The sequence below is a fragment of the Wasmannia auropunctata genome, unplaced genomic scaffold (genome assembly GCF_000956235.1).
Source record: "Wasmannia auropunctata unplaced genomic scaffold, wasmannia.A_1.0 LD335994.1, whole genome shotgun sequence".
Classification (NCBI taxonomy): Eukaryota; Metazoa; Arthropoda; class Insecta; order Hymenoptera; family Formicidae; genus Wasmannia; species Wasmannia auropunctata.
This window is the reverse complement of record NW_012026896.1, coordinates 1,011,866-1,035,737: the sequence shown is the minus strand read 5'-3', so window position 1 is coordinate 1,035,737 and position 23,872 is coordinate 1,011,866. Positions and strand designations below refer to the sequence as shown.

The 23,872-nt window shown below is 45.9% G+C and overlaps 1 protein-coding gene across 1 annotated transcript in view; it reads left to right on the top strand.

Moving 5' to 3' along the window:
- The window catches only part of LOC105453838 (plasma membrane calcium-transporting ATPase 2), a 57,308-nt gene that overhangs the window by 18,598 nt on the left and 14,838 nt on the right, over nucleotides 1–23,872 (top strand). The window contains exons 3-15 of the mRNA XM_011696069.1: nucleotides 9,465–9,745; nucleotides 9,926–10,129; nucleotides 10,356–10,585; nucleotides 10,749–10,884; nucleotides 11,015–11,149; nucleotides 12,963–12,998; nucleotides 13,999–14,032; nucleotides 14,115–14,472; nucleotides 14,579–15,063; nucleotides 15,300–16,348; nucleotides 16,499–16,713; nucleotides 16,933–17,084; nucleotides 21,323–21,455. Coding sequence (XP_011694371.1) covers nucleotides 9,589–9,745; nucleotides 9,926–10,129; nucleotides 10,356–10,585; nucleotides 10,749–10,884; nucleotides 11,015–11,149; nucleotides 12,963–12,998; nucleotides 13,999–14,032; nucleotides 14,115–14,472; nucleotides 14,579–15,063; nucleotides 15,300–16,348; nucleotides 16,499–16,713; nucleotides 16,933–17,084; nucleotides 21,323–21,455 — 3,324 coding nt within the window. The 5' untranslated portion in view covers nucleotides 9,465–9,588. The remainder of the gene's footprint in view (nucleotides 1–9,464; nucleotides 9,746–9,925; nucleotides 10,130–10,355; nucleotides 10,586–10,748; nucleotides 10,885–11,014; nucleotides 11,150–12,962; nucleotides 12,999–13,998; nucleotides 14,033–14,114; nucleotides 14,473–14,578; nucleotides 15,064–15,299; nucleotides 16,349–16,498; nucleotides 16,714–16,932; nucleotides 17,085–21,322; nucleotides 21,456–23,872) is intronic.

Below are 23,872 nucleotides of genomic sequence, written 5' to 3'. Positions count from 1 at the left end.
TTCGAACCTCGCTTCTGGAAAGAGGAAGCGAATCGTTTTAAGGAAGGCATCAAAAATATGACGAAAAATACGCGAGAAAGAGGCAGAGAGAACGAGGGGAGGGAGGAAAATGTACTCTTATGATTTATTTACTCGAAAAAGCTGAAATGAAGTGGACGCTCGGTGTTTTTTCGCGCGCGTTTTACAATCTCGCCTCGCGCAAACATCGAAATTCCGCGGAAGCGGGCTGACGACGGGGCCGCGCCGTTTGTTTCCGCGGGTGAGACGAGTCGAGGCCGCGTCGGGCGTCGGTCGCGTCGCGGGGGGAGAGGTCGGTGAAACAATTTTCCACAACACCACACACCGCACGAATTTTCCCGCGACGGGCCGACAAACACCGCAGAGTCCGGTACCGCAGAATCCGATAGCGCGCGGGAGCTATGCCCCCATGTTACTACTCTGCACGTTGCACGTCTCTCACCGGCACGTAAAAGAGGCGCGCCGGTGCGTATATTATCGGCGATTACGTTACACGTGCGCGCACGGCGAGGCCGAGGGGAGGAGAAGGAGGAGGGCAGGAAAGTAAGGGGAGGGGGGGACTCCACCCTTGGCTGGCGATCGGCACGCGTGCGTTGACCAGCGACGATGCGTCGACACAGTTAATGCACGCTGCAGCGGAAAGGAGAGATAAGGACAGACAGTTAAATGGATAGACCGGGATTGAGAAAGAGAGAAATTTAGTAAAGTTGAGTGTACATAGCTATGAAAATAAATAATTAAATTATCAGATATTTATTTTATCAAGAGGTAGAGAGGCATTATGGACTGCCAACTTTGCGTTTTTCTTTATGCGGTAATAACTTTTTCATTTAAATCGGGATCGCGAATACTTTTGAATACTTCTCGCAATACTTCTCGATGAAACTTTCGAGGCGCTGCTTAGAAGTCCCAAGAGAGAGTGCCAGGTACCCGAAAAAGATTTTAGTCTCCAGGAACTTGGGCAATTGTCATCCGAGAGGCGAAAAGTCGGCGGACGTATTTTCGTTTTTATCTTTATTGTTTTGAGACTGTTTGGGATAATCGCTGTGGCCGGAGTTAATCCTGGAATAGCCAAGAAAAATTGTCGAATTTTCGCGAAAAAAACAATATTTCGAGTCTGTTATAGTAAAAGATTTTGTGTGTGTAAAACGAGCGAAACGCTGAAATATTGAGACCGCGTAAAAGTGATGTCTCGCGCGTGAGTTACTTCGATAACACTAACGGCCGTCTTCAAAGAGATCGAGCGCGGCTACGACTATGTACATTTCTGCGTGTGTCGCGCGGTTATAACGACACGACGGAAGTGTTCCGACGGACAACGGCATCCGCCAGACCCACAAAGGCCGGGATCGGTCATCGGAGATATTATATACTCGCGGCGGCAAACGCGCGCGCTTTCGCACCGCCTGCAGAATGCTGCACGTGCGCGTGTGCGATTCGACAGAATCGTCAGGTAAACGCGCTCGATCGATATAGGTATACATAGGGCCGGGCCGCCCGATGAGACGTGAAAATATATCGTATATACGCAAGAAATAAATAAGTATAAATTAATAACGAGGGATAGATAAGAAGTAAATAAATAACGAGAGAATGGGAAAGGAACGACCGGAGCCAGCTCGGTGCGTGACAGTTTTTATCGCGTGTGACAATCGGACAAGTGGCTGTCACACGCGATACAATTCGGCCACGCACCGAATATATCTGCCGATCCGCGGCGCGCGCGCGCACGCTCGGCTTTATCCCAATCTTCCTGTCCTTTTAAGTGAAGTGAATTAAGTGGATTAATGGGTATCGAGGGAATCGCGGTAATCTCCGTGACTCAAGTCGGAATGGGTGGCCCCCGAAGCGGATTGCTTTAATGGGAAACACGCCCGCGAAAAGTCCATTGATGTTACCTATACGGGCACGCGTAAATATTTTCGTTCCCGCCGCTTTATTACCTCCGCTTCAGTATTCCGCTTATTACCTCATTGTATACTGCATTTTACTACCTTCCCCGATACCCGGTGTCGTATTTCATCGCGTCCCGTCCCCCTCCCCCTCCCGCCCCGGCTCGTTCGGGTAATTCGGCCGCGATTCCCGAGGCAATTTTCGACAACTTGGCGCCTCGCCGAGGACCTCGATTACTGTGACGCGATATTGTTAACGAAGAATATCGTCTGGCGGGAAAGAGAATATTGCGCGAGAACATAATTCCGGCCGCGCCATTGTACGTGTGTGCATATATATGTAATAAAAGTTGTCGAGTTTCTCGCGAGGTGTGAAAAACGGAGAAAAGAAACGAATCAACTTCGCTCGACGCACGTTCGCGCGCGCGTTCGTATAAGTTAAATAAGCCAGAAAAATCCACAAACGCTCGAGGAACGCTCGACGTTCCCACGTGGATGACGTCACATACGTAGCGTAGGAAACTCTCTCTCGCCGCGCGGAATACTCGAAGATCCACTTTTAATGAGTTCACCTACACCCGAACTCGATTCCGCTCCGCGCGCGCTCTCAGCCTCCCGAGGCGGTCCCGTTTTATCTCTCGAGTTGTGCGAAGACGCCGCAAAAAATCCGCGTACGGAAAAGCGCGACCCGCGCGCGAGATCAGTCAGTGCTCGTGAAGGAGAAAAGAAGGGGGGGGGGGTAGGAAGAAGAGGCAGGTTTTATCATAAGCGCGAGAACTTGTGCGAAAACTTTTCGCGATGATAGCTTCGCGTTTTTCGAAGGCTGCACACAATTAGCGGGAAACAGAATTGAAATGATCATGTTTGCTCGTTTACGTTGCTTATTACGCGATTGATAGCGTGGGCTCGTACGAGCGACTTTAACGTTTAAGAAAAAAAAAAAATCCGTGTGAATCTGCGCAACTTTGCGCCCGCACGCAACTTTGTGCACTTGGAATAATCTCCGTTATTGTGTCCTAGCGTGGGTGGAAATTATGCCGGAGTGGGTGGTAATTAGAGTGACACGTGACTCCTTAACCCTTCGCGGAATTCTGTTCCGCGTTATGCAACAGAGGCGTAAAAAGAAAGACAAGGATGTGGATGTCATTGGTTGAACTTTATGCAAAGCGACTCATCGATGCCAGTTTCAATCATTTTAATTATTTTTTTAATAAAATATGGTATCGTGATAATTATTAAAATGCTATTATGTAAGACACTTAAGTGTGCTATATGACAAATATGACATAAAGTGCTCATATCTCTATCTCCTGAAAATATTGCTAGTTGAAAAAAATATTCATGACTTTTACTATCTGTCTCCCTCCCTCTCTCTCTCTCTCTCTCTTTCTTCAATTTAGATATTAACATATTCAACAGCAGCCTCTTTAGAAGTTAAATAAAAACAGTGATGCAATCAAGGCCTAGGCGAATGGTAGAATCATGAATGATGCATCGGGACAGATACCTTCTTCGCAATCATTATACATGCTGAGAACTTCATCGCAATTTTAACGTGCCGCGTGTATTTTCGAAAAGACCGTCGCGACGACGATAAAGGCCGGCAAATCCGATTAAAATTTCGTGCACGCGACAAATAGTCGCCGGCCATTCTTACCTTGACCGTGCCTCGTTATCTATCTCTGCTGTTGGAAGATGTTTTTTTTTTTTAAACGTGCTGTCATTAAAAGTGACCATTAAGTAACCGTAGCTCGAACACAATGGATCGAAACACGCGCTGTCAATCTACATTTCGAGAAACGATTGCAAGCCGAAAATTATTTATCGTTACCGAGATCGATACGGAAAATTATTCTCCGATTACGCCATCCATTCGTAATGTAAGGCGCTGTAAATTTAGAGTTTACATCATCGCCGGCGCCTTATAACCCGCTGGCGCGTTTTCTTTACTTTCCTTTTTTTTTTCTTCTTTCGCGTGAATCGCCAATGTCGCGCATATGCGACGACGCGGCGGTGAAAGTATTAAACAAATATATGCGTCATCCTTGTGGATAATATTGTTGTTCGCTTAACGACCATATCACGGAATGCGAGTGAATGTTAGCGACGCGTTTAGCGTCGTTTATATCGATTCCAGCCGGCGGAGCCGGTCGGATATACGACTCGCGTTTAGAAGGGGCGTCGTATAAATATTTATTTACATGCCTTTTTCTTCTCCCCTCCCCCTCACGTCTCCTCCGCGAGCGTGTCTCGCGAGCATTAAGGACGAGCTCGGATTTTGATAAGAAAATGGGTTGTATATATGTGTGTGTGTGTGTGCGCGCGCGTGACGCGCCAGAATTCCGAGAACGCGCCGCGCGGCGGCGAGAAGGGTGTTTGCGTAGGTCGCTCTTTTACATTCATGAATCATTCTCCCGGCGTTGATTTCTTCTATCTCTCGCGAAGCGCGAGCGTGTCCGATGACTAGTTGTGACGCGACACTATTTATTCTGCGTCCGCGTGGAACGCGGCTCCGTTTCCTTCTCGCGCTTGGCAGGTGAGAGTTACATTTTTTTCGGCGATCATGTGATTAATCTTTCAACGGGACCACGCAGACACATATATATACACATACACACACATTCGCGAAACTTATCGTTTCTTATTTCTTTGTTAAATTTCTTTCTCTCGAAAAACAAATATTCTTTAGTATGTTTAGAAGTGTCATAAAATCAAGATATGTATCGTCGTGTTGAAAAGTGGCGAAAGTAAAAAATTAGCATTTTTGAGATAATAAAAGGAAATTGACCTGAAGACTTTAGGATCAATTTTTCTTTTACTATCTCAAAAATGCTAATTTTTCACTTCCATTACTGTGTCATTTTTCTATTTACGCGGTGTTATATCCAATTATAGACTGTATATATATTATGAAATTTTCTTTGCTAAAACAATTATTACTTATTGAACAATAAGTCACTTACATCTTATCGACAGGCTTATCAGGCGGAGTCAATTTGACAAAATTTCTATTGCTGAACCTTTATTATCTACATCTTCGGGCGGGCAATGTAAGCTTGACATACTCGTATTTTGCAACTTATTTTTACCAACGTAGATCAACTTTAATCTCGGGGTTCGACTTACTCTTTATCTTCTTCCAACTTTAAGAATTTTAGAAAAAAATAAAGAGGGCAAGTTAAGAGGCAAGAGATTAAAGTTAATCTACATTGGTAGAAATGGACATCAGTCTCGTGACGGAAGATGAACGACGAAATTGGATTTGACGACGAAACGAAACGTGATGGAAGACGCGAATCCGGACAAGATTCTCCGCCTAGTTTCTTTAATACATTTCGTTCTCGCATTAATATTCGCGAAAAGTGTACTTTCGAGCTACCGGCGAACGTGGAATTTCCGGCGATCTTGCAGGATCTGACATTTAACGAGACGTTTCTCATCTTACTGGCGGTGGCGACGGCGGCAGCAGGGTGCAGTTAATAAAAAGAAACGGCGACGCGCCCCCCCGGACGGGATTAACGTTACGTGACGGTGTGGTACGCGGGTGAATAATGAGAGCGGCTCATGCAAAAGCGATTAAACTCGTTTAGCTAAGAGCCGTCTGAGCGGATAATAAAATCGCGCGGGGTCTAATTCGATGAACGTGCGTAAGCGGTGACATCATTTCGCGCGACCTCCGCGCCTCCTCCTCTCCCTCCCCCCTCTCCCCACGCCGCCCCGCGCTCTCTACGGGAGCATTAATGACGATACGCTCCCGTGGTCCCGCGGTCACTCGGCGCTGAAACAGCGCCAGCGACTCTCCCCGGGCGTCGTTCCTCCAGCGACGAAATGCCTATCGCCGTCGTCGTCGCCGCGGGGCCGTCGCGTAATCCGCGCGCATTCCACGCGCGAGAGTTAACGGCGGGCGACCCGGCAACCTTCCTATAGCTGCAGCTCGCGCGCACTCTCGCACAGATCTCCGTATTTATAGCATTGTGTGCGGGCAGACAGATAGACGGAGAAAGGGAGGACACACGGCGGCGCAGCGACGTCGTCGGATGATCGAATCGGAACACGTAAGAGAGAAGGCCTTCGTATAGGAAGGAGTCGGCCGGCGCGGCGGCGGCGTGGAGAACACGTATTGGAGAACGCGATTGCGGATCGGTCGCGCGCGAAACGGGACGGACGCGGGACGGGTCCGAGAATTCACGATGAATTACATGTATTTTTCACGTGCAACGTGACAAATTGTATTTTTCACACAGCGGCGTGAATGTGCGCGCGATCGTTATCCGTTATACCATTATTATTACGGTGCAAGGCTGCCGCCGGTATATCGATCCTCGACCGATCCTTGACGGCTGACTCATCTTACCTTCAACGATCGGCTTAACCGATTAACTGCCGCTCTGTTCGGGTCTATTTGATCTAGAATGTAGTTTATTTTCTTATTTAGTATATACAATGTTTTAATTGAAAACTTTTCTCTGATGGTATATTCGATGACTTCGTTTATGACTTCGTTAATGTATCTCTAATAATGATCTTTTTTTTCTATGAAAATTTTTTTTCTTTTAATTTTTTTTTTTTTTAGAGCTTCTTAATCGCATTGACGCAAGCGATATGATCGTGCAGTAGATTTAAACGGAAACGGCGGGGTTAAACGGCGCGGAGTTTCCGAAAGCCGAGACTCGAGGAAAATCGCGTTTTTACGACGGTTGAGGAGCGGGGGAAAGAGGAGGGGGAGCACTTGAGGTGACCGAGGGGCGATGCATTTTGGAAGTATTTCAAGTCTCGCGAGATCGCGCTATAAAAGTCGCCCTAGAGCGCGGTTTCGCCGGCCTGAAACGCGCGCGGCGAAATGCAATTACGGACGCGCGCGCCAAATGTCCCGACGACGGCCGTTTTAATGAAAAGCGACGGAAACGCTCGCGGAACGACGCGAACGGGAAATTGCTTCTCCTTACGCAATTTTCGTTTCGGGGATCGATGCAAGAAGCTGTCCCCGTGTATCCCGGATGCCATCCGGTCGCCTCCCGTGGTAGAGCGAGACACACACGAATTTCGGTCTCGGTACGGAGCCGATGAGACGCGGCGCCGTCTTCGATTACTTCCGTCACGTTTCTTTCTTTTTTTTTGTTTTTGCTTTCGTTTTCCCCTTTTTCTATCCATTTCCTCGCTACCCTCGGTCGTTCGACGTTCGTTTAGCAGTCGGAGCACCGGAATGTCACGATCTCGACGCGACGTGTCCCACGCGGCGGAAGCGGCGTTCTTCAAAGGAACTCAACGCTCGCCGGCCGTCACCGCGATTTATTATCGCCCGGTTTGAAATAACGCGTGTCGGGAGGGTTGAGAGGATTACGTGTACCGTTCGCGGGACCATCTTGAGCGTGGGGAACGCGTCGCCGCGTCGCGTCGCGACGACGACGACGCCCGGCGTCCCGACGTCTCTCCAATTGTCTCCCCGCCGTTGATCTTTCGTCACGGCGGAGCTTTTACCGAACGGATTAAATTTCCGTGGTACTCCCCGATATGTGTGCTCGGATCGTTTACTCCTCCGGGACGAAATTTTTATCTCAGAAAGGAGGGGCCCCTCGCTTTTTCCGGCCGCCTCGGTCCCGCTCTTTCCTCCGGCCCGTCACGCGTCTTTCGTTTTGAACGCCGGAAGCGGCGTTGCTGACAGGTGCGACCGGAAATGAAAGACTCGCGCGTGTAGTGAAGCCCGCGCGCGAGCCGCACGTAGTATGTGCGTAATGAATCCACGATTCGAGATAAAACAGCGGATCCTAGACAAAGAGGGGGGGAGGGGGGGAAGGAAAAGAGGAAGAGAGAATAAAAAAAGAGAGAGAGAGAGAGAGAGGAGTTGCGCTCGCGATCTACTAGAGGGCAACACGAATCGATTATTACTAGATTATTACTTTGCTAATGGCTAATTTCACTTAACACACTCGCCTCTCCGCGGCAATCGGGAACCTAGTTTCACACGTTGCTGGATGCACCGCCCACCATCGCACGCCTGCCTGCCTGCCTGTGTGGTGTGATAAAGCCTCTCCTCTCTCGATACGTCACTCACGGGAAATCATGAAATTGTGACAGGAGGAGGGCTGGTGGGGAGGGAGGGGAAGACGGACCTTAAAAGGGTAGTCGTCCGGCGTGTGTTTGTTCGTCGATTTCCTTCGAACACACGTCGCCTTTCGAATACGGTGCACGAAGGGGGAACCATCAGGAGGTAAACGTGCCTCTCTCTCTCTCTCTCTTTTTCTTTCTCTCTCTTCCTCCCTCTCCCCCTCTCATCGCTCGCGGTCCCTCTTCTCCGCCCGACGCGCGTCGTTATTTTTAGAGCACCGTGTTTGTATTCCTATCGAGCGAGCGAGTGACAGTCCGTCCCGTTAGCGGTATTTTCCGTTCCTCTCAGCGAGCGCGCGTTCGCGGCGTTCGGTTTTTTTTTTTCACCCCCGGGACTCCTGGCTTGGTGCCCTACCTTGGCGTCCCGCGCCAACCTTCACGTCGCCGTCCGCGCGCGTCCGCGCCAGCCAGAGCCGCTTCCGCTCGCGCGGACACGCACAGCACAGCGTCGAGCGGGCCGCCTGCCTTGCCGAGGCGCGCATAACCTCAATCTCGGTGGCGCGACGACGCTCCAGCCCGCCGCCCGCGGGGGAGGGGGTTGTTCCGCTCCACCTGACGGAGAGGACGGGGCTCACGGGGCGAGTGCACTCTCTCGGCTCTTTAAACTCGACGGGGGCGAGAGAGAGAGAGAGGGTTAACCGACCTCCGGGATTTAGCGCGCGCGCGGGGCAGCCGCGACGGGAGCGCGGCCTCGTGATCTTCCGCTCCGATCTCGCCGAGATTCCCTCCGTGACACGGTGGTGCGCGTTCGCTCGGGCGCCGGGTTAAAGGAGTTTGACATTTAGCGCGAAGCGCCGCGGTAGGGTCGACGTGGTATACGTGCGCCTGTGTGTACGTGTATGTGTGTGTGTGTATGTATGTGTGTTCGTGTGTGTGTATATATACGTGTATACGTAGGCACCAGCACTACGGCGAGGCGATGTTGCTCCTTTCGACGTCGCTGCACACCCCCGGAATCAATAATCGCGTTGCATAAGCGACGAGAACGTCCGTCGCGAGCGAGCGAGCCGCGTGCCCTCACGTCCACGTCGCCGTCATCGTCATCGTCACCGTCATCGTCGGACATAATTTCCTCGAGTTTCCCCGAGAACACGCGGCCGCGGCGTATATCGATTGCGTCCGCGTTTCCGTTTCTCCGAGGAGGACCGCTGATCGCTGGAGAGTGCTGCCCGTCGTCGTCGTGCAACAACGATGTGCGCTACACACCTCGTGATGGTAGATTCAACTTGTTTAATCCACCTTCTCTGTCTCTCACGCGTCGACGGTGGTCCGTTTAGACTGTAATTCCCTCGTCGGATGGACATTGCGATAATCGTTTAAGTTACAAATGGAATCAAACGTGACGTGTGTATGAGTGTAACATTGGAACATGCATGTTTACATGCCACTTAGCGCTCGTTACACCTTGTAAACTTGACAATTGAAGAAAGTCCCTCGTTTGTGTTTCAGCCGTTGGTCCTCCATTCACTTGGAGGCCAGTGGAGCAGCGACGCCAGAGAATAATACGAGCTGTGGTAGCCTTGCGGAAGCGTAACAGTAGTTGGCTTCGGCCAACGGGGACGACTGGGATATCATGGCGACGATAGACGGCCGGCCGGCCCAATATGGTGTCACGCTTAGGCAACTCCGCGAGCTCATGGAGCTCCGGGGTCACGAGGGTGTCAACAAAATCACTAGCTACGGTGGTGTGCAGGAGATTTGTAGAAAGCTGTATACTTCACCTAATGAAGGTAGGGTTTCACCAGCTGTGTCTTGCTGCGATAGGGCATTTTTTTCATGCGATTGGACGGATAGTCTACAAGATCTTCCTTCTAATCTTATCAAGATTTAGAATCGTACACTTCTGACATAGAAAGGCATGCGATGAGAAATTTACATGACGCTATCGTAATGATTTGCCATCTGCATAGGTCTTAGTGGGTCAGCAGCGGACATTCAACATAGGCGAGATACATTTGGTTCCAATATGATACCTCCAAAACCACCAAAAACATTTTTACAGTTAGTATGGGAGGCATTGCAAGATGTCACGTTAATCATCTTAGAAGTAGCGGCATTGGTTTCATTAGGTCTTAGCTTTTATCATCCTGCTGATGATAAAGATGAGGAAAAGCGTAAGTATATTATGATATCATGTATTTTTATCTACGAGTGATTGCCACTTAGATAGCGTAGTAACGAAATCTTATGTAGTTTTATATTTCAAATCTTTTATATGTGTAGTAATATACCTATATGTAATAACTGCAGAAAGAAATTTTGTATCAACACTTTAGAGAGTGTTTGGTGCAAAACGCTTTAAAGAGACTTTTACAACATATCCTTTTCATTTATCTCCAGCTCGGTTAGCAGATGAGGACGAAGCGAAATACGGTTGGATTGAAGGACTCGCTATATTGATTTCTGTAATTGTGGTGGTCTTAGTGACGGCGTTTAATGACTATTCCAAGGAGAGGCAGTTTAGAGGTCTTCAAAGTCGAATAGAGGGAGAACACAAGTTCTCGGTTATACGGCAAGGAGAAGTGAAACAAATCTCCGTGTCCGATATTGTTGTAGGTGACATTTGTCAGGTACATATGCAGTGACATTAATCAGATTCTTTATGCGCGGCCTTCAAATATATAAATAATCTGTTAATGTTTTGGGTTAACTTCGCGCGGTATCCCTAACATATTAATAATGCTAGTAGTGGAAACCAAAATTTTACATTAAATTAACTGTTTGACAATACAGATAAAATATGGAGACCTGTTGCCTGCAGACGGTATTCTTATACAAAGCAACGATCTTAAAGTGGATGAATCCAGTCTGACTGGAGAGTCAGACCATGTAAAGAAAGGGGACACGTACGATCCTATGGTACTTTCAGGTGAGACCGCCTTGACTGAATTATCTTCGTGTTGCCTAGATTATTTCTTGGATAAAGAAAGAGTTTCAAAGTGTACGAAGAATCGTTTCGAAGAATTAAACTATCTTGTATATATTGTATTGTTGTAAAGGTACACACGTGATGGAGGGTTCCGGAAAAATGTTAGTTACTGCAGTAGGTGTTAACTCCCAGGCGGGTATTATCTTTACCTTACTGGGCGCTGCTGTTGATCAACAGGAGCAAGAAATCAAGAAAATGAAGAAAGGTACGTGTAATCGTTACTCCCGATCGACTGATCTCACTTTGAATGACTATACATTTATATACAGATGTTACTAAATTCTTGGAGTAATGTAATCTTTTATATTTACATTCACATAGTACGTGTCTTCTTGAAATTCTATTAGGTATTGTTAGATTAATTTCAAAATCGATATCCCATACTCTTTCCACTCTGATGATTTAGTACACCTGTCTCTCTCTTTCTCTTTCTCTCTATCTATCTACTAGCAACTTCTGAATCATTCAGTAAACTCTATTGAAAACTCTATTGAAAAGTCAATAAATGAATGTATTACGACGTGTTCATAGTACAAGCGGCTCGAGTGTAGCGAGCAGAATTTACGACGATTTGGCCTCTGATAGAAGTTGCTGGTATTCTACAATATCCTCGCATGATATTTACGAAATGTTTCAAAATGAGTGTAGACGAATCGCAGTGGACGCATGGTTTTGACGTGAATTGGTGTGATAATTTTTTATTACGGATTTTACAAATAGCCATTTCTTTTATTCCTTGTTTTTTTTCTACCCTTTGACATTGCATTTGCAACACCCCCATACAGATGGATTTCTGTACCTTTAATATTAACTCATTAACTGATTGGCCATAGAGAATCTGTGTTTTTTTTTATCCGTTAGCGTTTTCAAGGATGAAACACTAATACTTTCCATTTTTCGCAAAGTACAAAATATTCTAAAAATGCAATGATGCAGTAATATTATTTTTTTTTACAATACCCTCCATTAACAAAAAATTCTTTCTCCAATTCAATTATACACATTAAACGTATTAAGGCAAACATCGTATATAGGTAAACATCAAAGTAATTTGTAAATTACAAGTACTTCTTCCGACTTTACTTATCTTTATTAAAGTGCCATTATCATAGTTTATGAGGAATAAGGAGCTCTTATCAATACAATTTTTTCAAGTTGTCATTATTATGTCTCTTTTGTAAGTCATTTTGTGTTTTTGTCCCTCTTTACATAGCTAAAATGTTTCTGCTATATAATGTTTCTGCTCTAATGTTTTTTATCTTTGTCTGATATGTGTATATGAAGTTTCACATTTGATAATTGCAAAATTGAGTAAATTGTTATTATTCTATAATCTTCTCAGGTCACTTTTTTATAGAAATTGTCTTGGAAGTCACGTACTTTTCAAGGACTAAAAATTTATAAATTTTATTCTTAGTATATTCTGCTAATATTATATTGAAGAATATAAGGTTTAATTTTCTATTAAAAAAAAAAGAGGAATTATTTTTAGAAACCAAACTTGTCGGAATCTTCCAATCTTCGATCTTAAATAACTTGCTATTTTTTTTTTCCCCAGTATTTATAATTTAAGAAAAGTACGCCATTTTTGGGACATTTTATTATACATGAAAATAGAATATCAAAGGCATAATTCCTTTCTCTGACGATCCATGCTCCTCTGTACGTCTTTCGTTATTGCACAACCTGGAAGGTAAATCTGTATTTTCCCAACGCGTATATATATTACTCATAAATGCATTTTCATGCACTCTTACAGTTATATTACTGAAAATTTGTTCGTTTACCGTAAGAAACAGCAGCCGTTTCCGATTCTTTATGTTTGACCTTCTGGGCTGTACCTACCTCATTTGTTAGTTTTAAGTATTTTCACGAAAATTAATGAGAAAAGAAAGAAAAGCAAAAGAAATTATAATTAACAAAACTTAAATTCTCTTGAAATTGACGCGACTTATTGGCATATATATTTTCAGATAGATTGCTAATCGATTTCGTTTTGCATGTATTTTTTTATCTAGAGGCTAAAAAGCAGCGGAAGAAGAAGTCATTACCAGGTGAATAATTCTAAATAATATCTATTTATATATATTATATATATATATATATTATTGTTTTTCGATATATCTTCGATATATAATTATGTGTACATACATACACATATACGTTATTATTAACGCCAAGAAATTGATCGAGTTTTCAAGACAGCATTCAATCTTTTTTTTATCTTGTCAGTTTTTTTTTATCTCTCACTTCATCTTCTTTAATTCTCTGTATCACTCGCGGTGTATTTCCTTTTTTCTATGTTACTTGAGTTAATTATACCTACGATCCTTACACTGATATTACGTATAAAAAGACATGTTTCGTCGCATTGGCAACATTCGATTAAAATCAGTCCCACCTCTCTTCGTTGAACACGGTTTAAGAGTGGTACTCGGACCTGGTATATACGGCGCGCCTTGAAGCAATAATATTACCTTAAAATCATGAAAATCGCGGTGAGGGTGAATCGCGTTTTATCTATGGGACTGCGATATACATCGCTCGCTATTATAAACGCTGTATCCAGGACCGAGTGTAAGAGAAGAAACGAAATTAACATTGTCCACGCTTCCGTGTTCCCTACTGATCTTTGCGTGTTCTATTGGCAATGGTTTATATGCATTTGACACGTTAGCGGCTACCTCGTTACTGCATTAGCTTCTCGTTTTCTGCATTTTAGTAATGATATAAACACCCGTGGTTTTAAATCTGTGTTTTTAACATGTAACTGCTGTGTCTACTCCACTTAATCTTGATCATATCTCATTTGAACTTCTATCCATTTTTTAACTCGAGTAGCATCCACTATTTTATTAGAATGCTTTTAACGACTTGGTATATATACTCGTTCTAAGTTTAACGATCGAGGCTCAGTCGGCGTTGCGATCGATCAGCGGCCAAGCATAATCGGAGTGGCTTCGCCGAGGTGCGAGTAGAAATTGATCGAGTCGATTGAGCCTCGATTGGCATATAGCGATGGTGCGCGGTCTAATCTTGGCACTGTAAATCAAGGAGAGGAGTCGGTAGAGATTACCGGGAACAGTCACGTGACGGGAAGAGGCGGCAGCGGCGGCGGCGGCGGCGGCGGCGGCTGGCGGCGGCGGCGGCGGTGGTGGTGGTGGCGGCGGCGGCGGCAGTGGCGGTGGCAACGTCAGCGTCAAGCACGAGAGCGGCGAGAATCATCACGCGGCCGCACCCGCGAGCGCCGGGGAGGGCGGAAAGAAAGAGAAGAGTGTTCTGCAAGCCAAGCTAACTAAACTCGCCATACAGATCGGTTACGCCGGCTCGACCATCGCGATGCTCACTGTCATCATTCTAGTCATACAGTTCTGCGTGAAAACCTTTGTCATAGAGGGCAAGCCGTGGCGAAACACATACGCCGGTGATCTGGTGCGGCATCTGATCATCGGTGTCACGGTGCTCGTAGTCGCCGTACCCGAGGGTCTTCCTCTAGCCGTCACCTTGTCGCTCGCTTATTCCGTCAAGGTGAGACCGCAAGCGGGAGTCCCGTCGTGACTCTTCGGAGACCTCCCGTTCTTTTCTTCCCCCTCCCTCCCCCCTTTTAAAACCGTTTTGTTTCTCTGTTGTGTAGAAAATGATGAAGGACAACAATCTGGTGCGTCACTTGGACGCCTGCGAGACGATGGGTAACGCCACCGTCATTTGCTCGGACAAGACCGGCACCCTGACCACGAATCGCATGACCGTGGTGCAGTCGTACATATGCGAGAAGATGTGCAAGTCGACGCCGAATTTCTCGGACATACCGAGCCACATCGGCGAGCTGATCGTACAGGCAATCTCCGTCAATTCGGCGTACACGTCGCGGATAATGGAGTCGCTGGACCCTACTGAATTGCCGATGCAGGTTGGCAACAAAACCGAATGTGCCTTACTTGGATTTGTTTTAGCCCTGGGCAAGAAATATCAAACCGTGCGGGACGACATTCCTGAGGAAAGCTTTACGCGGGTGTATACGTTTAATAGCGTAAGAAAGAGCATGTCCACCGTTATCCCCAGAAAGGGTGGTGGATTCAGGCTCTTCACCAAGGGCGCTTCCGAGATCATCATGAAGAAGTACGTATATAATTTCTTACACATTCTAACACATATATTTTAACATCGCTTTGCGATTTTCAATACAATTTAAGTCCTGTAATTTCAGTCATTTCTCGGCAATTCAACAATTTTTTCTTACGCGTGAAAACCATCATGTTCTCCGAACGAGAGAAATTCTATTGTCCCGAAATCAGTTACTTTTTTTTTTTTTTAAATCAAACAGGAATTAAAAAATCTGATTGACTTTATTGCAGATGTGCCTTTATATATGGTCGCGACGGTCATCTGGAGACGTTTACCAGAGATATGCAAGAGCGTCTAGTAAAGAACGTGATCGAACCCATGGCATGCAACGGGCTGCGTACCATCTCCATCGCTTATCGCGATTTTGTTCCTGGTAAGGCGGAGATCAATCAAGTTCACGTCGAACACAACGAGCCAAATTGGGAGGACGAGGAAAATATAGTGAACAACCTCACCTGCCTGTGCATCGTCGGTATCGAGGATCCGGTACGTCCCGAGGTACCGGACGCGATCAGAAAATGCCAAAAGGCCGGCATCACCGTGCGCATGGTTACGGGTGACAATATAAACACCGCGCGGTCCATCGCGCTTAAGTGTGGTATCCTGAAGCCGAACGAAGACTTCCTTATTCTCGAGGGCCAGGAGTTCAACCGCAGGATCAGAGACAACCACAACGAGGTGCAGCAGCATTTGCTGGACAAAGTGTGGCCGAAGCTGCGAGTGCTGGCCAGATCGTCGCCCACCGACAAGTACACCCTGGTGAAGGGCATCATCGACAGCAAGGCGAGCGAGAGTCGCGAGGTCGTGGCGGTAACCGGCGACGGCACGAACGACGGTCCGGCTCTGAAGAAAGCCGACGTCGGCTTCGCCATGGGTATCGCCGGTACGGACGTCGCCAAGGAAGCGTCCGACATTATACTGACGGACGATAACTTCTCGTCGATCGTGAAGGCGGTTATGTGGGGCAGAAACGTCTACGACAGCATCGCCAAGTTTCTGCAGTTCCAACTGACCGTCAATGTGGTCGCCGTGATCGTCGCCTTCGTCGGTGCTTGTGCCGTGCAGGACTCGCCGCTCAAGGCGGTGCAGATGTTATGGGTAAACCTAATCATGGACACGTTAGCGTCCCTCGCCTTGGCCACCGAAATGCCTACGCCCGATCTACTCCTCCGTAGACCGTACGGTCGCACAAAACCACTCATTTCTAGGACAATGATGAAAAATATTCTCGGTCAGGCCTTTTATCAGTTGGGCGTAATTTTCACGCTTCTTTTCGCCGGTGAGTACCGTTCCTCTCCCCCCCTCCCTCTCCCCTCTCCCTTCCTCTCGCCGTCCCGCGATCCTTCGACTTACGTCAGTCGAAGCCTCGTCGAACGTTCGACGTTTTTGTCGGAACATTCTAAAGCTTTCGCAAAACGGCTGCCCGCAGGTGACCTGATGCTCGACATCGACACGGGCCGCGGAGTGGCGGCGGCAGGCGGCGGGCCCACGCAGCACTTCACCGTCATCTTCAACACGTTTGTCATGATGACTCTCTTCAACGAATTCAACGCCAGGAAAATTCATGGTCAACGCAATGTCTTCCAGGGAATATTCACCAACCCCATCTTCTATTCGATTTGGATCGGCACGTGTTTCTCGCAAGTGAGTTATCAATTATTCTTGCCCCCGTGTGATCGGAACATAAGGACGACGTCGTTAGAGCAGAATACCATCGATAAATATCTCGCATAGTAGTAAATTTATTTCTTACGATACATTTTGCAAAATAACTCTGGCTAGCTAGGTTTTTAACGATGATTTGAACAGCGTTGTTTCGTGCATTTTTAATATACACAATCGTCCGTTTATTTTTTTTTACAGGTGATCATCATACAATACGGTAAAATGGCATTCAGCACCAGAGCGCTCACGTTAGACCAGTGGTTGTGGTGCCTGTTCTTCGGAATCGGTACGCTAATATGGGGCCAAATAGTTACGACTATTCCTACACGCCGAATTCCCAAAATTCTTTCGTAAGTTAAAATTACGTACTCAAACACACCTACACGTACATACCAACACACGAACACGGGTTTTTTTGTTTGATTTTTGAGCACGAGGTTTGTTGCAAAGAGAGAAATGAACCAAAAAAAAACCGTTTGTGCTCACAACACTCCTGTGCTTTCCTTTTTTGTAGAGAACGATTTATTTAAAAATGAGGTTATTTTGAGATTCATGCATTTTGTTAGTTTCATTTTCAAAATCTGTAGTAAAAATCTTGACAAATTATCGCGCGCGCGAATATACGTACAGTGGCTGCCGAAAGTTTTCATCCAACATATAATTTTATGATATTTTTTAAAAATATATGTTGTGTAAATATCTAAATGTACCAACATTGTGGGTTTTATTATTCATTTAATATTGAACATTCTAAAATTGAAAATTTTTTATACAATATATTTAATCATTTTCAATACAATAAAATTACTTATTGGCCGGAAAATTTTTTGGCAGCCACTGTATATGTATTACGAAAATGGACCGATAATTAACTGATGAATAATTGAAATTTTTGCATCATGATAGTTTTGCTACATACAAATCATACGAAAAATATGAAAAAAAAAATGGAAGAATTTTTTGACAAATAAACTGTCTTTTATGATGACTGAGATTAATATCATTAACGTATTAGCATTGTGCTCAAATCGTAATGCTTGGAACGTAAACATATTTATGGAACAGTCACTATCTAATCTATCATTATACGTGAATTAGCATTCTAAGTTTTCGTCTCATTAACGGTAGATGCCTTTGCATGCCGAATCTTAAACTCACTCGTGCTGATCAGTACATACATCACAGTATATATATATCACAGGATTAGTAACAGTTTGTGTCGATTCCCGAAGAATGTTATCTCCTAGTCGCAAGCTCGCGTGATTATTTCACTTTGATCCGTAACAGGAAATTTTTGACCTGTAAAGTAATCGCAAAGTAACTGTCAAAATTCAATATCTGTATAGAAGCGCATTAGCGAATTGAATACAAAATTATAAATGAACGAATTGGCAGTCTAATTGAACATTGTATAGATATCTCTTTGTAATGACAAGACTAACTATTAGTTCCTCACATAATTACGATTATAATCAAATCCATCGAGCTTGGTGAAAATTTTAGTAAAAACGTAAGACAATTTTCGAAATGATTCTACTTCAAAAATTATTCGGTGCTACAATTGTCGGCAACCATATTGTTTCTAGCGGTCATGAATCACGGGCAATCAAATGTAAATGATCGCGCACGCTCAGATGAACCCAATCCCTGGGTAATTCCCTCGCTCCTCCAACCTGTACGTAATTTGGCCTTAATCGTTGCATGATTACAGCCGTCTTCGGAACCTACGTACTTGTTTGTGTAAGCGGTGTCGTGCGACCGGCGACAGCTCGGACGTACGCGCTGTCGCGAGACGCTAATCGGAGTCCGACGCATAGCGCACGATCTTGAATATTCAACGAGACGGACTATATAAAAAAAAAAACGATCAGACGCGCGAGAGCTTGTTTAGCTTAATGACACGACCGATTATTCGAATTAATTAATTTGGACCGAGCATGAGACGACGCAATCCGAGACGATCGCGCGATCGATAACGCTTATTAACACACGCTCTTTCACTCGATCCCCGTTGGATTTACGCGATCTCTCAGCGTTTTTCTTTCACGTCCTTACATCTATCTTGTTCTCCTTATTCTTGTTCAACTACGTTCTCTTCACTCTTCCGTCGCATATACACATACTTACACGATCATGCCCGACCGGACATGATTCTCTCTACGCCTATCGATTGAAATCGGCGTAATCTCGGCGAGGATCAGTCTCTCCGATGCTGTAAGCAAAGAAAAAGTATTTTCATCGAGAACGAAAGGATAAAAATTTTTTCCACACTTGCCCGCCTCGGTTTGAACTTGAAATCTGAACTCGCCGATTACAACAGTTTCGATCGCATTCGTACTACTCTTTCACATCGATATCTTTCCCTGCTCCCTGTCTCTTTCGCTCTCTTTTTCTTTTTTTTTTTTTCTTCAAGCTGACAGCTCCTAATGCAAGAGAAGCACAGTTTGAATGCCGCCGCATACGAGAAGTTCGTCCCGTGTAACAGGCGCGAGAGAGACGAGAGCAAGTTAATCTCGCGTCGAGTCGAGAATATACACGCTTTTTGCCTCTACTCTCTCTCTGTGTACGCGAGTCGAGGGCACTACTAAAATGCTACACGAGCGGAAAGGGTCAGCTAGCCAAAGGTTACAGGGAGTGTTCTCTCTCGCGAAGCTTTTACCGCCGCGCGCCGAGTATGTAGTACGGGTACACGTACCACCACTACCACACTTAGCCGCTTGTATAACACAACGTAACACCAGCCGGCTATTCACGCTGTTCGAGTGTGTGTGTGTGTGTGTATGCCGTTTCGTAGGTGAACAGAAACCCGATATACATATTTCCCTCCGATATATTGTATGATATTGTACGTCGCGTCCATCGCGTCCCGGCCATCGCCTGCAATGCATGGCCAGGGCACGACGGTGCGAGAACCGATTGACGTGCACTCGCTATATACATGAGCAACAGAAGAACGATCCTCCGTCGGGTTGGTCCCCTCGAGTTCACGCGCATTTCCGCGGCCGAGCTCCTTGAAAGGGAGAGACGCGGTGGATAATTCCATTCGTCCACATCTCTCCGTTGCCACCTTAGCTTCGCTCGATTTTTCTTTTCTCCCTCGCGCGCGTGTTGAACGTTAATTGTTGAACGTGAATTTACGGACCGGCCCGACCGACGCATCGTCTCTCCTCGTCTCCATCGACGAGTGCCGGGTTCTCCACGAGAGAGCCTGTGCGAGAGGCACTATAAATAGCGACGACAGGGCGACACGTAGTCGCGTCGGCACTATACGCGCTTCTCCGCGCTTTGCACGTCGCTCAACAGGTAAGGGGATAATCGCACCTGCTTCTTGCCAAGACGACGACCTGACGCAAAATTCGACGACGTGTCCTGAAAAGACGTAGAAATAACGGAGACGAACCGACGAAGGTATTGAGCGCGTAGAAAGACAAGCCAAACGGAACGGAAACATAACGTGTTCCACGAAGGTACGGCTTATCAAAGCGGCAAAATGTTATCTGTACCTCATCGCGGAGTGAAACGCCCAAAAGGAGGCGTTTTGAGGGAAAACTGACGCATCACACACACATCGGATGCAAAGAAAAACAAATGCATTCTCTCTGTCATCTCGCGCGCATATATTTTCTCCTCTCTTTTTCTCTCTCTCTCTCTCTTTCTCTCTCTCTTTCTGGTTTTCTTCTTTCCACTCATTTCTCGCATTTCTTTGCTGTACTTGCTATCGATTGTAACATGGAAGGCTGAAATCGCGGCAACGAGATTGAAGAAAAATCTTGCCTCTCTAATGCTTTATTTTACACTGACTAACATTCTTCACCGATAGAATGTACGTTCTTGCTCACGACACATCCGCACACTTGCACCCATTATGCATCTTCCTATTCACTGACCAAACGTACGGAGTGTTTGTTAAGCAGCCCGTTTGATCACCGAAGATTGAAACAATTTTTTCAGAGAATAATCAGAGATTAATTATAAACACTATTTGTACTCCTTTAAAGCTGGATATCTTGATCATTCCTGCTGAACTCACAAAAAAAAATATCATTTTGAATTAACTAGGGAATAATAGATAAATTGATCTATTCCATATCTGGAACGTGACTGAAGAGCCGTGCATGTCTCGAGACTTTCATCAACAGAAAATCATTTTAGCGTCATCAAACGTGCCTATTGGCAAGCACTCCGCATTTTCCCCAATCACGCAATCACTCCACCGATCGCACGCACAAGAAAAAAACACGCACCTGATCCACCATCTCTCGCTCACCCCGCCTGACGGCCTTATCACGATCACCGATAATTCTTTTACTTACACCATATCGAGTCACGCGTAGCGTCAGCACATCGTAAATAGATTAGGGATTTCCGTTGAGAGGAGCGAGGGAAAAACGGTATCATGGGTGCAGCGCGCCGAGAAGAGAGCGCCGGTTGCGAAACTTCTGTCTCGGCCGCCGAGAAAAAAAAACAGATACAAAGAACAAGCGAAAGAAATTAACAAAACAAACCAACACCATTCTCTTATTCCATTCAGTTTAACAGGAAGAATCCGAGTGATGAAGAAATGGTTTCATGTTTTTTTCAAAAACAGATGGGGCCGCGGCCAGCCGGATGATATCGGTGCGATCAATCTAGGAGACGAGAAATTCGACCCCGACTCGGATAAAAAGCCGCGCGCAGGGCAAATTCTATGGATCCGTGGTCTAACACGGCTACAGACACAGGTAACTATCCCTATCTCTCTTTTCTCTCTATCTATCTATCTATCTATCTTATCTTTCTCTGTCACTCTGTCTCTCTCTTTCTCATTCTCTCATTATCTCATCATTCAAAAACTCAAGATTCAATATATTCTCTCGAATTCCTGTCTATATTCACGAAAACAGAAATGAGAAAAACCCAATAAAAAAAAAAAAGAATACCGCCCCCGGATCCGACACGGGTCCAGGTGGCGAGATCACACGAGTCACATACGGTCCTCTTATAAACGTCTTTTTTTTTTTAACTCTCAGGACTCTTTTCTTTTTCCTTTTCTTTACTTTGTTTCTTTCTTTTATACAGTGCGCGCGCGAGACCACTCGACGCTCGCACGCGACGTCGAACGTTACGCGCGCGCCGTATTTCTCTTATTATCAACAGATACGTATATATAGCAGATTGTAATTAAATCCACCATTTTACTTGTATAAAAACTGCTACCACCATTACTCTACTTGTTACCACCGACAGCGACGACAACAGCGAGTTTCAGTTTTCGACCGTTACCTTGGTTTGCATTTTCATTTGAGTTCCACCGTTACCGCGTTATATAGAGTGCCGCGCGCGGGTGCGCGTTTTTTTTTCCACACTTCGGATCCGAATGAAACCGACGACGACCGTGTGCGATAAGAGTGCCTTCAACAGACGATTGAATCGCGTCCCGAAGTAGACGGGATCGTTAACCGCCCGCGCCGGCAGCCGCCGTCGTGGTAGCGCGCGCGCGGGGAACGATCTCTCTCTTTCTCTCTCTCTTGCTGTGTGAAGGAGGAGTGGAGAGCCACGCGCGCGGATTTTTTTCTCTCGCACACACACATACACACGTGGAAACACCCTTCGGTGTGTTGCTCTCCTACTCTCTCCTTCAGAGAGACGCGATTATACATATACTGACCGTGTGTCTCTTACCAATTAGGGTATACAACACGTGCACAGATTCATGTACATATATACATATACTATATTTATATCTATATATATTTTATAAACAAGTAAAAGAACTCAGTGTGTAAGTCTTAACGCCGATAAGAAGCTAGGTCTAATCTGTCATGTCATTATCTCAGGTAGGAGAAATCGGTCGCGGGCCTCGATCGACCGAGCCCCGGTCGATCGGCCCCGCGATTAGGGTGACAGGACCGAACGTAGAGAAACGGCAGACAAGAGACGGATAAACGCGAGTAAAAAGAAAGAAAAAAAAAAGAAACGAATTTTTACCTGAACTCGTTATGACTCTCGACCAGCGTCACTGATCGCGCATGCACGACTCTTCGACGAGAACGACGCACTGATAGGGTTGACGCACATACACATAAACACACATAGAGACCTGCCGTAGTCAACGCACAAATTAGTGCTTGTTTTCCGCCCGTATATCTTCTCCCCCCCCCCTTATCGTACATAACGCGAGTACCGGCGATGTGGGAGGGACGGGGGGAGGGACAGTTGGGACCAGACGCGGTGATCTCCTTATCCGCGGGGGATTTGCATGGGAAATCAGCCTGCGATCGAGGCAAACGTACGGACGTATGTCGGGGACATTATGGGAGACACTTCAGTAATTCTTCTAGATTCGAAGATACGACAGAGATTTTTATCCCCCACGTCCACGTTTTCGTTTTAAGGTGACAGAAGGTTGACAGTCTTTTCATGTCTTCAAATCGAACGAGAATTAGCCGAGAGTGTCCCGTGTCTCCTGGAGACACGTATAGACAAGTGGAGAGACCGGAATGTGCAGATTTATAAAACGGTGCAGATCCGTCGTTTGTTTCGATCCGCTTTACTTTGTCATGCAAATCGGAAAAAAAAAATTGTCCCAGCTTTCCCGATCGCGGTACTCTCCCGCATCCCCACAGTGAAGATCGCGAGTGTCGTGACCAATGCGTAGGGAGAAATAGTACCACCAAGCATCACCGATTTTCTGATATTGAGTCGAGTTTCCTGATATAACTAACTTCCTGGCGTCGACGAGCTTTCGACCTGAGCACAGTAATATATCTTACGTATTTGCGCGTTACATTATATATTACATATATATTATTATTATATACGTTCTTATTCCCGTACAGCTTGCATCTCCACAGTAGCTCTCCACAGACAGCCAGAACCAACTTAGCAGTGGTCCACGCAGTCCTCAGCCAATATCTCTCTTTCTTTCTATACTCTCTCTCTCTGACTCTCTTTCTCTCTGTTTGTTTCTCTCCCGCTCCCGCTCCCGATATCTCTCACGCTCGGTTTTTTCCCCCTTCTCTACCTCTTGATATATGCTCTATCACTCCGTGAGTCCTCGTGAGATTACGTGTCAGAAACGCTTTCGTTCCCTCATCTCGGGAGGGCACGTCCGGGAAAAACCCCGAAAGTATGTGTGCGTGTGTGTGTGTGTGTGTGT